Genomic DNA, 14,394 nt, shown 5'->3' with positions numbered 1-14,394 from the left:
TATTTAGTTTACTTTTACCTTTCCAATAGTAAAGTTGATTCATTTAACTTAAGTTAAGCTTGCATACCAGAGTATAAGAGTAGCATTGTAACCAATGTGGGTTACCTTTTCTTGTAGTCTAGGTCTAATGTTTGTTTATTGTTGCTAATGTTGTTATTTGTTTGTTTCTAATATTGACTGAAAGCTAAAACACTACAATGGAAATTCACTGTTTGATCACTCAGTAGCTATGATCACCCATGGGTGATGTAACCATGTGTACACAGTACATACACAAGTACATGCTTGAATGCATGCACAAACATACCTACACAAATCCAAACAAACAATAATTTAAGAAACATTTTAGATTTAGCAGTGAATCTTTTAGCACCTTTTGCATACCTACGCAGGTGTATACCCTCTTGAAATAGAACTGGTTTACATGTCCATTTCTTTATCTGTTGAAAGTGTATGATTTTGTTGATATATGCATAATGTGCTGATCAATTGGAAGCTTCAACATCTCCCATCAGCACTAGCAACCCACATCATCCATGCCCTGGGGGTGGGGGAATTTGAACCAGTGGAATACTCGAGGAGTTCAAAGTTTAAGAGTCCACTTTCAGGAGACCAAATTGCAGCATAAAAAGCTATCCCAAATTCAGAAACATTTTTTGATCATGCAAAGAATTGTTCAATAACAAATTGTCCTTGGGAGGACATTTCAATGCAGATTTTCTCCGGAGGGGCGGAAATCTGAACGAACCAATTTTCAAAAGTTCAAGTGCCCGTGGGGAGATGTTCCCTGAACTTAGTTGACAACACTATGTAAAGCTGTGAGCCTGGCCCCTGGGATTCCTCTTAAAATTCGTTCCTAGTCCTTCCAGCTTCACGTACATACCACGGATGAAGTAGTCTAACTTCCGGTGCTCTTAACCCTCCGTGAGAATGTCATTTTTAAACGAACACAAGTTGTTATTTGGGGCTGTGGGGATTGCATTATCATCTGCAGCTGCAGGATATGTGTTCAGTCGGACTTTGATTCAGCGCAGTTCGTTTGATACGCCCCTCAAAGTTCTCTCTGAAGGGAGCCCAGTGGCTAAATATGTCTTGAAACACGGAATCCGCGAACCCTCACCTCTCGCGCAATTAAGGCAGGTAATGATACTCATTGTGGCTTTTTATGTTAGTTACAACTTCCAGCCAGATTTGATTATATGTATCATCGTTGTCTTAGTAATACGTCCCTCTGTACCAACTAGCTGAAAAAGTCAAGGTGCAACACATGAATGATCTTGCATCACCTTTCATCACTCGTCCGTCACTTCAGTACAAATAAGAATATTATTAAAAGCATTAAAGGGTTAAGCTTGAAAATTGGTTACAAATTACTTTTTGAAGTCGTAATTGTGACCCCTCAATGCATTTGTCATTGCCACAATGTTTTTCTTTTTATCTTTTTTTTTTTTTAAATCCTCTCTAAAGACCCCAAATAAATTAAAACATCATTCCATTATTATTTTTGTAGTTGTTAAGAGAATTTGGTGCTACACCGGTCGCCACCCTTTAGCACAGGCAAACCATCTGATGTGTCTCCTAACTCTTTTATAATTGAGCTATACAGAATTTAAAGAAACAAATTCACTGATCAATAACATATTCCAACACATCTTTTTCCTAACCATTTCCACCTAACATCAGTATTCATATTCTCCATACTGTTCTCTACATTTCCTATGGTGCTGACCAAGAGAATTTGTTTGATAATCAAGAGTTTCTTTAGTTGGTGATCATTTGTTATATTCTCATGGCCTCAATGTGTGATAAAGGGTTGATACTGTAAGGAGAAATTAGGAGTTCATTATTCTTAGGGGTCAAATGGTTAAATATTGTGCAGTAGCAGGGTCAATGAAATTTTTAATGAGTTCATGTTGTGTTTTAAAGCCCTTCTGTGCATGCCTTTTCTTCTCTGACATATACATGATTGTAGAGCCAACTGATTGAAAATTATTATTTACAAGTTAAAGGATGATATGGAAAAATACTACACATCAGTCCATTGACAATTGATTTAACTTTGTACCTGTGATATTCTGGTCAACATGGGCTAAAATATTAATTATTCAATACTTTATTCACAGCAGTCCTAGATTTTTATAGTTTGACTAAGAAATGTCATCAAACATGACAGTTAGTTGAGTTGTGCCCATAGTTAAAAGGTTTTATGTTCTTATCATCTGTTTCCTGAATGATGTGTTAAACATTTTGATGAGATACGATGGCAAAACTGTTCAGTCAGTGGGTCAATTTACGGCAAGTAATTCATGGCAGTCTCCCTATAGACTCCCTGTTACCCATTCTCCCTGTGTACCCTGTGTACCCATGTGTACCCTGTGTACCCTGTGTACCCATGTGTACCCTGTGTACCCTGTGTATCCTGTGTACCCTGTGTACCCTGTGTACCCATGTGTACCCTGTGTACCCCGTGTACCCTGTGTACCCCGTGTACCCTGTGTACCCCGTGTACCCTGTGTACCCCGTGTACCCTGTGTACCCCGTGTACCCATGTGTACCCCGTGTACCCATGTGTACCCCGTGTACCCCGTGTACCCTGTGTATCCTGTGTACCCTGTGTACCCAAAAACGGTTGGGCCACACCTACATTTCCCTCCTTTAGGATTTTATTTCAAAATTCCAGACGAGCATCCCAGTCCATTTTATATGGGATTTCCCCCCCCCCCCCCGGGCTAATAAAATCATAATAAGTTATTCATAATTCATTTGTGAACGTACAAAACGGGATTGTGTTTGGCCAGAGAGCTTCCATTGATTCCAACTGATGTTTGCCAGGTTTCCTGTATACATGGTATACAGGGTACACTTGGGTATACATGAATATACTTGGGTATACATGAATTTATTAAAAACTGGATCATTAGATAATGCAATTCAAGACTTTTTATTGGCTTAGCCATTATGGTATATCAGCCAATATACCATGATCTACAAATATGGTAAGCGTACGCATCAGCTTAAAATCAAGAGGGAGCTAAAAAATCCAGTTTCTTCTTACAAAATAATGATTTCTTGGGGGCGTTTTTAATAAAACAATTATTCCACTCGCGCTTGTTGGATATGAGATGATTATAGCCAACGAGGCGCGTAGCGCCTCGTTGGCTATCTATCATCTCATATCCAACGCGCGCGAGTGGAATAATTGTTAAATACAGGGTGTACAGGGTACACAAGGTAGACAGGGTATATGAAGTATATAAGGATATACATGATATACATGGGTACAAAGTGTATAATGGATAAACAGGGTACACAGGGTATACATGGGTACACAGGATACACAGGGTACACATAGGTACACAGGGTACACATGGGTACACAGGGTACACATGGGTACACAGGGTACACAGGGAGAATGGGTAACAGGGAGTCTATATGGAGACTGGGTAACAGGGAGTCTATATGGAGACTGGGTAACAGGGAGTCTATATGGAGACTTCCATGAATTACTTGCCCAATTTACAGTTGTGTACTTAGTTGCCAAGCCTTTGATTTGGAGTGAGGCTGAAGGTAACCTTGTCATGATAGAGACCTGTATTTAGTTAGCATGATAACAAAGTGATTTACATTTGAAAGGTAGCAAGGTTTGTATCATAACAAGGTCACCCTCAGCCTCACTCCCATTCAAAGGCTTGGCAACCAAGCACGCAACTGTAAAATGGACTATTGGAACTGTGTTTTGGAGTTCTATTCAACCATTTTGCTTTTTAATAGTTTGATTTCTTAATTAATGAGTTCTATCTACCTGATCGATCCTAGGCAACATTGAACCATCCGAAAAATGAAATGATTTGCAGTGCTGATGAAGCTCAGTTCATGAGACTGCTGTCACAACTGATCAAAGCCAAAAAAGTCATAGAAATAGGTAAGATTAAGTCAGTTACTGAAATATCTCAAATCTTCCTTCATCTCTAAATAGAATCTGTATCTCTGGGCACATGTATCAGAGTATCTTTGAAATATTATATACCTCTCAGACTGTTGTTGGTAGTGTATAGAAAGTCTGAGAAAATAGAACTATCTACTGTATAAAATTAATTAATAAATTAATGATTAACCAATTTTTTTTTAATTTTGCTGTATTCTACTCTCAGAATACCATGTTAAGGCCACAAAACATATATTCATCTTTCAGTGGAGTGTACGTGGGGTTCTTTAGTTCAAGCTACAACTGCTGTGATAAGATCATTTTTGTGTGCTTGCAATTTTTATGTGATCATTTCTTTTCTTCCAGGTGTGTATACTGGATATAATACTCTAAGTATGGCAGTGGCACTTCCTCCATATGGCAAAGTTGTCGCATGTGACATAACGGATAAGTTTTTAAGGGAAGCGGATAGCCACCATTACTTTAAAGAGGTATGGCTAGTACTTTACAGGCTGGTGGTCTGAGCCAAATTTTTCATGATACCGGAACTAAAATTCTTGCAAAGACAAGGTTGTATACTACTAATCAACTGGCTGATATTTTTCTGCAAAACCAATAGTGAAGAGAGAGGGTGAGTGTGACATGGGTTGGTCAGGAAGTAATTCTGCACACCCCTCACCAACTTGGATTCATCCTAGCAGAGTGTTTAAATTAAATTAGTGGAGTTTTAAGCTGTTCTGTATGAGAGGAGGATTACCCAGCAGTTCAACCACCTTTGAAAAATTACTCAAGCCTTTCTTTTGTCCCAATAATTTGGTTTTATTTACAGAGTTAACAATTTAAATTGGCCTCCATAAAGAGTTTTTAAACACCGTGAACTTGGAAGAGCTTATGCTTGAAACTTTCACTCTAGAAACTCTCTTTGGTGGTCAATTTACATTAGCAACTCATTTGATAAAACCAAATTTTCTTGTAATACCCCCACTGACACAGTGCAATTTCCCTGGAAACTAACCCCCTTTATTTCATTTGACCACTGTCTTGTATGGAAGGTTATTTTAAGTTTGTTACATCCATTGGCTAGCAAGCTGAAAGCTCAAAGAGAGTTCCTTTTGCATTAACTTTTATCCAGGCTGGTGTTGAATCAAAGATAGATTTACGCATGCAACCTGCCATTGCTACACTTGGTAAGGATAGTTACTACCCTGGTGATAGAGAAATTAGTACTATAGGAAAATAAGATGGGAACATAGGATTTACCAACAAAAGTATTATTTCTAGTCCTTCAAGTAGTTCCGATGCCTTGTTTCATGCTTTTAATTTCCATTTTTGTACATTTCTGGTTTTCTTTTTATGAGTGGTATAGATGAAACTTTAACGCAAATTTATATCAATTTGAACGACCTCATGCTGCTTTAATTTTCCAGTTTACCCTAAACAATCATCTTACTCGCCTCCAGTCTTGCCTATCGATGTCACTTTTTGCCTTTCCTTTGTTTCTTTCATGTTCTTATACCGCTGTTGTGGTATGAGAAACACATTTCAAGTGGGTGTCATAAAACCAACATCAACGTTATTGCAGTGGCCATACAGAACAAGGTGCACCAACTACCAGTTAGAGCTCAAAAGAAAAACAAGCGAACCCTCTGTAGTGTATAGGATGCCAACGAGCATGTAATATGCGCGATGTAATGTGATGCGTGATGTGAGATGTAATACCCTCGAGACCTGCATATATACAGCATGTGTTTAATTATACCCCATTCACACCAAAGCCTAAACATGCTTTTAAGCTGTTTTGTTAAACATGGTTTAACACAACAGCTCCATAGAAACTGCTCAAATCAATGTTTGGTTGACTTCAAATGTGGCACATTGAAAATACAATTTGGCAATTGCTTGAATCTTGTGGAAAATTTAGTTTTTCAGTTCTCTGCTTCTGATTTTTATTCAGTTAAACCTGGTTTAACTAAACAAGTTTTCTGGTGTGAATGGGGTATTAGGCTAACACAGGTACAGGACCTCAAACTAACTCAACTCCTGGAAATTCCAGTAATATCTAACTGGTATATTTAGTTCTCTTCTCGATTTAGTGTCGTAAAACTAAAATCAAAGAAATGAACACGACCAATCAAAGGAAAGGAAAATACCTTGAAGAGCCGATGAGAGCTCAAAGTAAAGCCGAGCAAACCGCATAAAGCGCGGAAAAACGCGGGCGACCAAGTTGTGATTGGGTTTGCTTTCCTCTACAGAGCAAATTTTAATTGCGTGTCCAAAGTAACTCGGGATTGCTTTGTTTTTACGTAAATAGGCTCCAATCAACTGCCGAACTAAAACCAATGGAAATTTAGTTACTCCCGATTTCTCGCGCTACAAGCTGAGGGTGTAGTAAACAGCGGTTAAAATGAAATCGGTTTTATTCACGTACCCAAGAGAACTAACTAATACCCCATTCACACCAGAAAACTTGTTTAGTTAAACCAGGTTTAACTGAATAAAAATCAGAAGCAGAGAACTGAAAAACTAAATTTTCCACAAGATTCAAGCAATTGCCAAATTGTATTTTCAATGTGCCACATTTGAAGTCAACCAAACATTGATTTGAGCAGTTTCTATGGAGCTGTTGTGTTAAACCATGTTTAACAAAACAGCTTTAAAGCATGTTTAGGCTTTGGTGTGAATGGGTTTAAGTAACGAATTTCCACCACACCTACGCACTATGAATCTTTGAGTTCCTTAAGATATTTTCAGTGATCACCCCCCCCCCTCCCCCGCCCCCCACTCTGAAATATTTAGGAGTCTCATCCTCGGCCCAGGATACAGGCAAGAATTTTCGACACTCGCTGTTGGTCGTTATCATGATGTAATTTTTTTAAACTGTTCCCTCCTTTTAGACGAGCTGATAAATGCCGGTGAAAGTGGAACCTTCGACCTTGTTTTTATTGATGCTGATCGAATCTCGAAAGACAAGTACTACGAAAAATCATTACAACTTCTGCGCAAAGGCGGCTTGGTAGTAATCGATAATGTAAGTATATGTATGATGCACGATCCTCGCAGTAGAGAGCGCTATTTATGCAATAGCGAAAATCAGACCTGATTTTTGTCAGGTCTGATTTTCGCTATTGCATAAATAGCGCTCTCTACTGCGAGGATCGTGCATCATACGTATCTAATACCGCAGTTCAAAATATATGAACTTCATATATTCATTGTATCAAATGTAAGTATACTTTAGCGTTGTCTCTCAGGTCGTTTATTTTTGTGGGATGGGCGATTACCGCAAATCCGGAATTTGGCCAGATGCTTGTGCAAGTGTATTTTGGGTGTTATATTTTTTTTTTCAGTTTTACTGAATGTAAAACAAAACTGATACGCTCTTTTATTCACTTTTAAGTTGCATCATATATTCAGCCGTTTTTACGCACTCATATATTCAGCCGTTTTTACGCACACATATATTCAGCCGTTTTTACGCACACATATATTCAGCCGTTTTTACGCACACATATATTCAGCCGTTTTTACGCACACATCTCTCGCTCTCGCAACTCAGGCTTGTACCATAATACTTTCACAGGCAGAAAGAGGCAGCCCAACGGACGCTACAAAAACTGTGGGGAACAAACTGAAACGAGTAAAAAACGTAAAGATTTTTCCTCAACCCTGGGTTAACTAAATTGCGTTTTCAACAACGGCCAATTAGGAGGAATGAAAATAGCATGAGGAGCCAATGAGAACTCAAAGTAAAACTGACTAAACTCCCTAATGCGCGGGAAAACGCGGTTGACAAAGTTACATAATTGGTTCTAGTTATTCATCTGATTGGTTGAGAAAGTGGTGCAAGTTTTCAAGACCAATCAGAGAGCGACGTAAAGAAAGAACATTGCAATCCCAGATTACTTTCGACACTCAATTGAAAATTGCTCTACCTTATGTAAAATGTCCTGATTTCATGATTTCAAATACCGTTCACGATGTCAAACATCTTTTGCTTGAAGTGCAAAGAAAACTTTTCGAAGCTTTGAAAGTGCTGGAAAAATGTGAAAAGCAATTTTTTCGCTTTCAAAATTCGCACAATTTGCCTTCAAATTTGTCCCGGAGACTGAGACCTAGTTTATCGCCGTAGAAGTTATTCGTGACGTCACATTGTGTACCTTTGCCGCGAAGGTCTGTTATCGCTAAGAGGATTCTGCAGTACTTAGATAGATAGTGCATTGAAAGACAAAGATGTCCAGTGATTCTAATGACTCCTTTGAGTCCGACTCTTCTAAAAGTTCCATTGACTTCGAAGAATCTGGAGATAAAGTAGAAGTAGGGACACAATGTGACGTCACATTACGATATCACCTGCGATTTTGGCCCCGCGATGACCGGGACAAATTTGAAGGCAAATGGCGCGTATTTTGAAAGCAAAAAAAATGCTTTTTAGATTTTTCCAGCACTTTTAAGGCTTCGAAACGTTTTCTATAGATATCCAACTAGAAGAAACAAGAGAAAAAATATTTCTTGTCATAACTATCCTTTCAGGTGTTGTGTGATGGCAAAGTTTGTGATCCTGAAGAAAGGGCGGCCAATACAGACTTGAAAGCTCCTCACGACTTGAATGTAAAAGTTCATGAAGACAGTCGTGTTTTGATGAGTTTGATTCCAATTGCCGATGGTGTAACCATAGCAATGAAGCTTTGAATAGCAAACTCTCCATTCTCTGTCATGTTTGTTTATTTTTAAGATATCTAATCAAAACCCAGAGTTTTCATCGAAGGAATTGTCGTTTATCGCCGTGGGGCGGGATGGAATTTTTATTGAGATGCCAAACACTGGAAACCTGTACTCTAAAGATGTTTGTTTCGGGACATCCCCTTGTTCTTCGAAATGTTTTTTGTCAACAAGTTTGTTCAAATCTCTCTTCCCAAAACGGGTTTTAACTTAGAGTTCGAATCAAATCATGTCAAATTTCATTGAACGCAGCGCAACTTGAATCATAATTACACTAAAACGAATAATGTATGGAAAAGGTTATTCAAATAACAAAGCTAATCTAATAAATGATCCTTATGTATGAGTACCAATCTTAATTATTAATCTTCTCAATCAAATTCTAATCGATGACCCATTGGCTTAAGTAAAGCCCAAGGGCTGTCAAAGTCAATTTCTAGTCAGGTTGAGTCCGTCGTGAGAAACACAACAACATATTTTGTTTGATTGGTCACCCAACACAGAACGATGTAGCAGAGAGGTGTGTGTGTGTGTGTGTGTTTGTGTGTGCGTGTGCGTGTGTGTGTGTGTGTGCGTGTGTGTGTGTATGTGTGCGTGCGTGCGTGTGTGTTTGTGTGTGTGTTTGTGTGTGTGTGTGTGTGTGTTGGGGAGAATTGTAGGATAAACTCACCAAAACTGGCCCTGCCAACCCTTGTTTAACCCTTAAACCCTCAAGAGTGTTTAGCATCGTATTTCTCCTCGCAGTGTCAGCCCTGAATCACACATTAAGGTCATGAGAATAAAGAAAATGATCACCAACCAAGGATAGTCGTGGTTGTTAAACATCTTCAGCATCGGCACCTTAAGAAGTGTGCAGGGAACCGTATGGAGAATATACATACTGATGTTAGGATGTATAGGGTTAACAAAAATAAGGTTTATGTTAATAAAAACAGAGTGGCGTGTCCGTAAGCTGGAGGAAATCCCCGATGTTGCCTACACGATCCTACAAACCCACTAAAAATTTCATAACACGACCCGATCCAAAGCTTTTTTACTCCTCCGCTATTATTACCCTTCTTTCACTGACCGAACGCCTGGGACAAGCTATATGCCTCAGAATATTTTTTTATTGCCATTTCCATAAAGACGTTTAAATAAAGTGATACGAGTTTCCTTCAAATCTTTTCGGTAGGGTTAGATGTTTGAGCGTCTCGTGGGATGGTCCATCTTTGCACGATACGTAAACAAAAATCAGCGGGCGTCATGAATATTAGTAAAACTGGAATTCGTCGAACATGCTGGTAAAACCCATCTTCTGCGCCAAAGAAGAGTATCGAAGAGAAAAATTTAATCGGTCTTCTAATACTGTTTCGAAGCTAATAATGCAGAGAAATACACGTTGTGAAAGGGTTCTTCAGAAGTTCTACGATAGTTTTAAAGAGTTCTCTAGTGTCACATCGCGCCCGGCAGAATTTATGTTATCGATCGGACCGGAGATCTCCGTCTACATATCCGATTGGAACTTTTTTGTCGAATACTTGTGACACGAAAGCAAAAGTAGTAATATTCAAAAGAGAGAGCAGGCTTAGTCCCATTTACAACGAATTTTCATTAAAAAAATAAGTGTATTTAAATTTAGGCAAGTTTCACCAAGTCCTAATTTTAAAGTTGGTAGCAGTCACTACAGCGATCCTGATGACCCAAAATCTCGCCTTTCGAAACACTATTTAATAAAATTACAAAGGATATCTGCAATGCATGTAAATTACTTAAGGAGATCACTAGTTTCCTTTCAACTCTGCGCATTCTAAATAAGTTCTTAACAAGTAATTGAACTCTTGTCCTAAAAGTGTCTTCATTTAACGTATTCTCGATTAAAGCCTTCCTTGGTAGAGTAAATCTCTTAGTAAATTCTGTAGCTTGCTCAAAAAGCTTGCGGTATCTTTATCTGACTTCCAAAGCGTTACCGTGACCTAAAGCACTTAAAATTCCCTACAATTTGGAGTTAATCCGGGTGTGCAAGTTAATTCGTAAAATTCAACAATTTTTTGCGCGGACTCACTCAAAAACTATTTTAGTCATCAACCAAAAGACTTATTAAATTTTCCTCAACACGCCTTCGTGTTAACTTTATGCCATGTCTCTTGCAATTTTTCAAAATAATATTCTCAAACCTAATTGTTTTGTGAAAAATAACTCCTATTTGTCACTGCCGAATAATACCTTACACTGCCAGAGATCTGTGCTTTATTTTATTAATTTTTTGAGAAATTTGCGATGTGAACAAAAGCTATTTTTTTTTTTCGGCAACGCTTTCTCGAATTATTATAAAACAGCTTATGATGTCACTTAGCAAAGATTTAAAGGATTAAACGTGATTTTCGTGCAGTTGCCGCCGTGATGAAAAAAGTTAATAAAGTTCCGAGTTAGAAATCGCGCTGCGATTGAATTAAGGATGTTTGTAGCTAAGAGAGGGGCAGATGCTGCCAAATTCTTAAAAGTTCCTTACTTTAAACAATTGGTATTATAAAAACATGATATATTTGACCTGACTTTGATTTGTTCGGAAAAGAATCATAAGAAAGTAGTTTGGCTCTATTTGCCGTTTTCTAAATCAACTCGAATTGAAACCGCCTCTAAAGTAATTAGACAAAGGAACTTTTCTATATGCAAATTCATACTATTTTTGAAAATTATTTCTGCTTTTGATTTATTTTTTACACTCTCATCGACAAAACAGAAATCTCAATAAAAAATTCCCCCCATGCTATATTGCCCTTCAACACTACAACATGATTACTATTTACGTTTTGCCTTATTCCACTCGATTCCCACGTTAAACCTTTTTCCGCCGAAAGAAAACCAGCGACTGGTGAGGAAATCAGTTCGTAAACAAAACTGTCTTCTAATTATTGTTTCAGGAAATTGAAATTAGAAAGTCACACGGCACTCTGAGGAGGGAATTAAATTTACAAATAGTGTAATTTGGATGTTAAAAAAATATTGCTTGCTCTACTGATGGGTTTATGGTTCTGCCTTATTTCTATTTTTATTAGCAAGATTGATTTGAAATGTTGACTAAAATTTTGTCTTTAATAAAAATCAAATGTACTTTTCGCTTGCCAGTAAATTTTTCACATTACTCTAACTGGATTCCAACTCAGATTTCTATTCCTCGCGTTTCGTGCATGCCAAGTGCCTTTGCGACTCGATAAGAAAGCATTTAAATATAACGTAAGATTTTATCTTTTCAAAAAAGAGTCGAGACACAAATAAGTGCAACTTGGAAACGCAATCTTCCTTGTTGATATTGTTCAGACGAGCATCGATTGAGCTTCTTCACAGAAGATAAGTGAAAACCACTTTGTGAATTGAAAACTTAGGTTTGTTTTTATATTTTGAGTGCCCGACCACTTTCTGCAGGAGAAAAAGAAAAGAATAGCGCTTTTTAAATCCTATGAATTGAGCTTCACAATCAAATGTTCAAGTGGTTCAATTTGAGATCCAAATTTGCACCTTAAATTGAAAAACACTTGAGACCTAACACGAGTCTCATGTAAGCGACGCCTGAAAACAGATGACATTTATATGAACATTTTATCGTGGGGTTTCTAAAAGAAAAAAAGCGTCAGCATTTATAATGCCACTGACGCCCCAAACAAAAATTCCTTCACGTGCTTATTTTGTTTGCAAGGAAAAATGATGTCCAGTTTGAGTTCAAAACTTCCATGCGAGAGGGGAAAAAACAGTGTGAAACATGTACAAAGAGACTCAGAGTTAGGTGACGAGCATTCAAGAATTGCTTTTCATTAACTTGTTTAGATAAAGGTGTCTTCCAAGCTTATTCAATTAGTAAATACACAAGAGATTAGTTCGATGGGAAATGATTAATATCTCCACGCGGATACCACTAGCAGGTTAATAAGATTGACAAACCTCCGCTCAATGATATGACATCATACTGGTTAAGGAAATAGAGGTTTTATTTTTATATCTGAAAAAAAAAAAGTAAGAAATTTATGCAGCGAGGTGATAAACTTATTTTTCACAGTATAGCGCAAATTGATCTCATTTTGTAGCCGATTTTGGGATGGCGCTACTGCGCACGCGCAAGCGCCCACAAGTATCGTCATGAAAAGTTATCATTTGTTGAAAGTGCTAATGCTATCGGATTAAGCGATAACTACCAATAAAAACACTACAGCTGATCTTAAATACAGTGTGAAGATTGATCATTAGCTGGAATGAGCGAGAACCTGCCCCCTGGCGGGCTAGAACTCAACTAACGCACAAGAGCAATCTTAACTAGGTTTTTGCACGGAAATTGACCACAAATGAAATGATATGTTCATAAACATGTGTAAAATGAAAACTGTGGTTTCCATTTCGTGTTGTTTTCCAACCCTTGCAGTTTTACCCCTCTTCAAGTCAGTAGTTTTAGAAGCGTGTTTGTCATCCCGTAGGACGCTTTACCTCCAAACAGAGCTCACAGTCAGAAAAATTTCCCATCTTATCCTCACCGGTATTAGCTTTGAAATGGTAAAAATTAAACCAGCATGTTCTCTTATCGGGAATTTAAAAAGTCAAAATGAAATCTAGAGGAATTGAATTCTTCAAAAGCAATTTATTTTATTTCGGTCGTTCTTATTACAACAAAAGGAACAAACAACACAATGTTTTGATGCGTTATTATTCCCACTTGGCAGATGACCTCTCGTGAAGGCCAAGACGTAAACACTCATCAGTAAAGTCTGGACTTTTTGAACAAGTAGATACGTTTCGTATAACCTGGAAATGCCAATGCATATTTTACATCGTGTGTGATCATTTTGATCGATATCAATCGAGTAACTAGCCCCATCCGAGTCAGTTATCCACCATTATTAATTCTGTCAAATCATTTATCTAAGAAATTTGTCGCCCACATAAGCCATCCCCTGCTATGTTGAACCCGTTTCTCGCATTGCCACCTGCTGGCGAGTGCTGTGCCGGCCAATTCTACTCAATTTCAGTTAATTGCCTGATATAGCTGCTAATTTCAATAATCAAGCGGCTATTGTTTCATTTATTTGGCCCACACTTAATTGATACAAGCACTACAACGCACGCCGGAACTGCTTTGCATTCACACAAAAGGTGATGTGGGCAACTCAATGAATATATTGCGGTCTGTTGAACGATCGCGACCCAGAAGGTCCATAAACATACAGAAGTTAAGGTGGTACTGTAAGCTCAAACTGGTAACTCGTCATTTCATCACTCTCAGGGTAAGTTATATATGATCGCACCATAAGATCATTCCTCAAACTGCCAAGTTTAAGAACACTGTGCCGGAATTTTTCTCCGAAAAAAAATGTTAAAAATGTGACAAATATTTTAGAATTAAAAAGGAACTATATTTTGACCACAAATCTGAGCCACAAGTCAATCGAAAACGAAACGTTTGTTTTAAGCATGGCTTTTTAAAGCCATAACTGTTTGGCTTTCTTTTTTACATCACTATTGGTGCTCTACAGAAAATCATTTTTGCCGAAAATGTTTTTGCTTCCTCGATGAATATAGTAAGCTTTAATATTTAGTCGGTTTTATTATTTGTAAGCGATTCCGAATCTTGTTCTACTTCTGAATATGAAAATGACTCTTCTCAGAATTGTTTAAAGATAAACTTGTATCAACCTTTTTGAGTGTTATCAACGCCCGTCGTCTAAAACGCCTTTTGATAACTTTCTTAGTGAGAATACCAAGTCAAACACCCAAAAGTGATTGAA

At 37.9% G+C, this 14,394-nt stretch overlaps 2 protein-coding genes across 2 annotated transcripts in view; both read left to right on the top strand.

Moving 5' to 3' along the window:
* The first annotated feature begins 93 nt into the window (after positions 1–93).
* On the top strand, positions 94–8,993 carry LOC111334622 (putative caffeoyl-CoA O-methyltransferase 2). Its single transcript, XM_022940419.2, has 6 exons — positions 94–1,140; positions 3,817–3,922; positions 4,292–4,416; positions 5,058–5,112; positions 6,820–6,953; positions 8,456–8,993. Exons 1-6 carry the CDS (start codon positions 931–933, stop codon positions 8,612–8,614), a joined length of 789 nt encoding a protein of 262 aa, XP_022796154.2. The 5' UTR covers positions 94–930; the 3' UTR covers positions 8,615–8,993.
* Positions 8,994–13,756: 4,763 nt separating this feature from the next.
* LOC111334141 (uncharacterized) overlaps positions 13,757–14,394 on the top strand; it is a 5,225-nt gene continuing 4,587 nt past the window's right edge. The window contains exon 1 of the mRNA XM_022939832.2: positions 13,757–13,893. The gene's annotated coding sequence lies outside the window, so the exon portion shown is untranslated. The remainder of the gene's footprint in view (positions 13,894–14,394) is intronic.

Source organism: Stylophora pistillata, chromosome 8 (genome assembly GCF_964205215.1).
Source record: "Stylophora pistillata chromosome 8, jaStyPist1.2, whole genome shotgun sequence".
NCBI lineage: Eukaryota > Metazoa > Cnidaria > Anthozoa > Scleractinia > Pocilloporidae > Stylophora > Stylophora pistillata.
The sequence above is the reverse complement of the archived record's forward strand: the minus strand, read 5'-3'. Positions and strand labels throughout refer to the sequence as shown.

Coding starts and splice junctions, on each gene's coding strand:
- LOC111334622 (XM_022940419.2), top strand. CDS start 931: ATGTCATTTTTAAACGAACACAAGTTGTTATTTGGGGCTGTGGGGATT. Junction 1,141..3,816: donor CTCTCGCGCAATTAAGGCAG/GTAATGATACTC, acceptor GATCGATCCTAG/GCAACATTGAACCATCCGAA. Junction 4,417..5,057: donor GCCACCATTACTTTAAAGAG/GTATGGCTAGTA, acceptor ACTTTTATCCAG/GCTGGTGTTGAATCAAAGAT.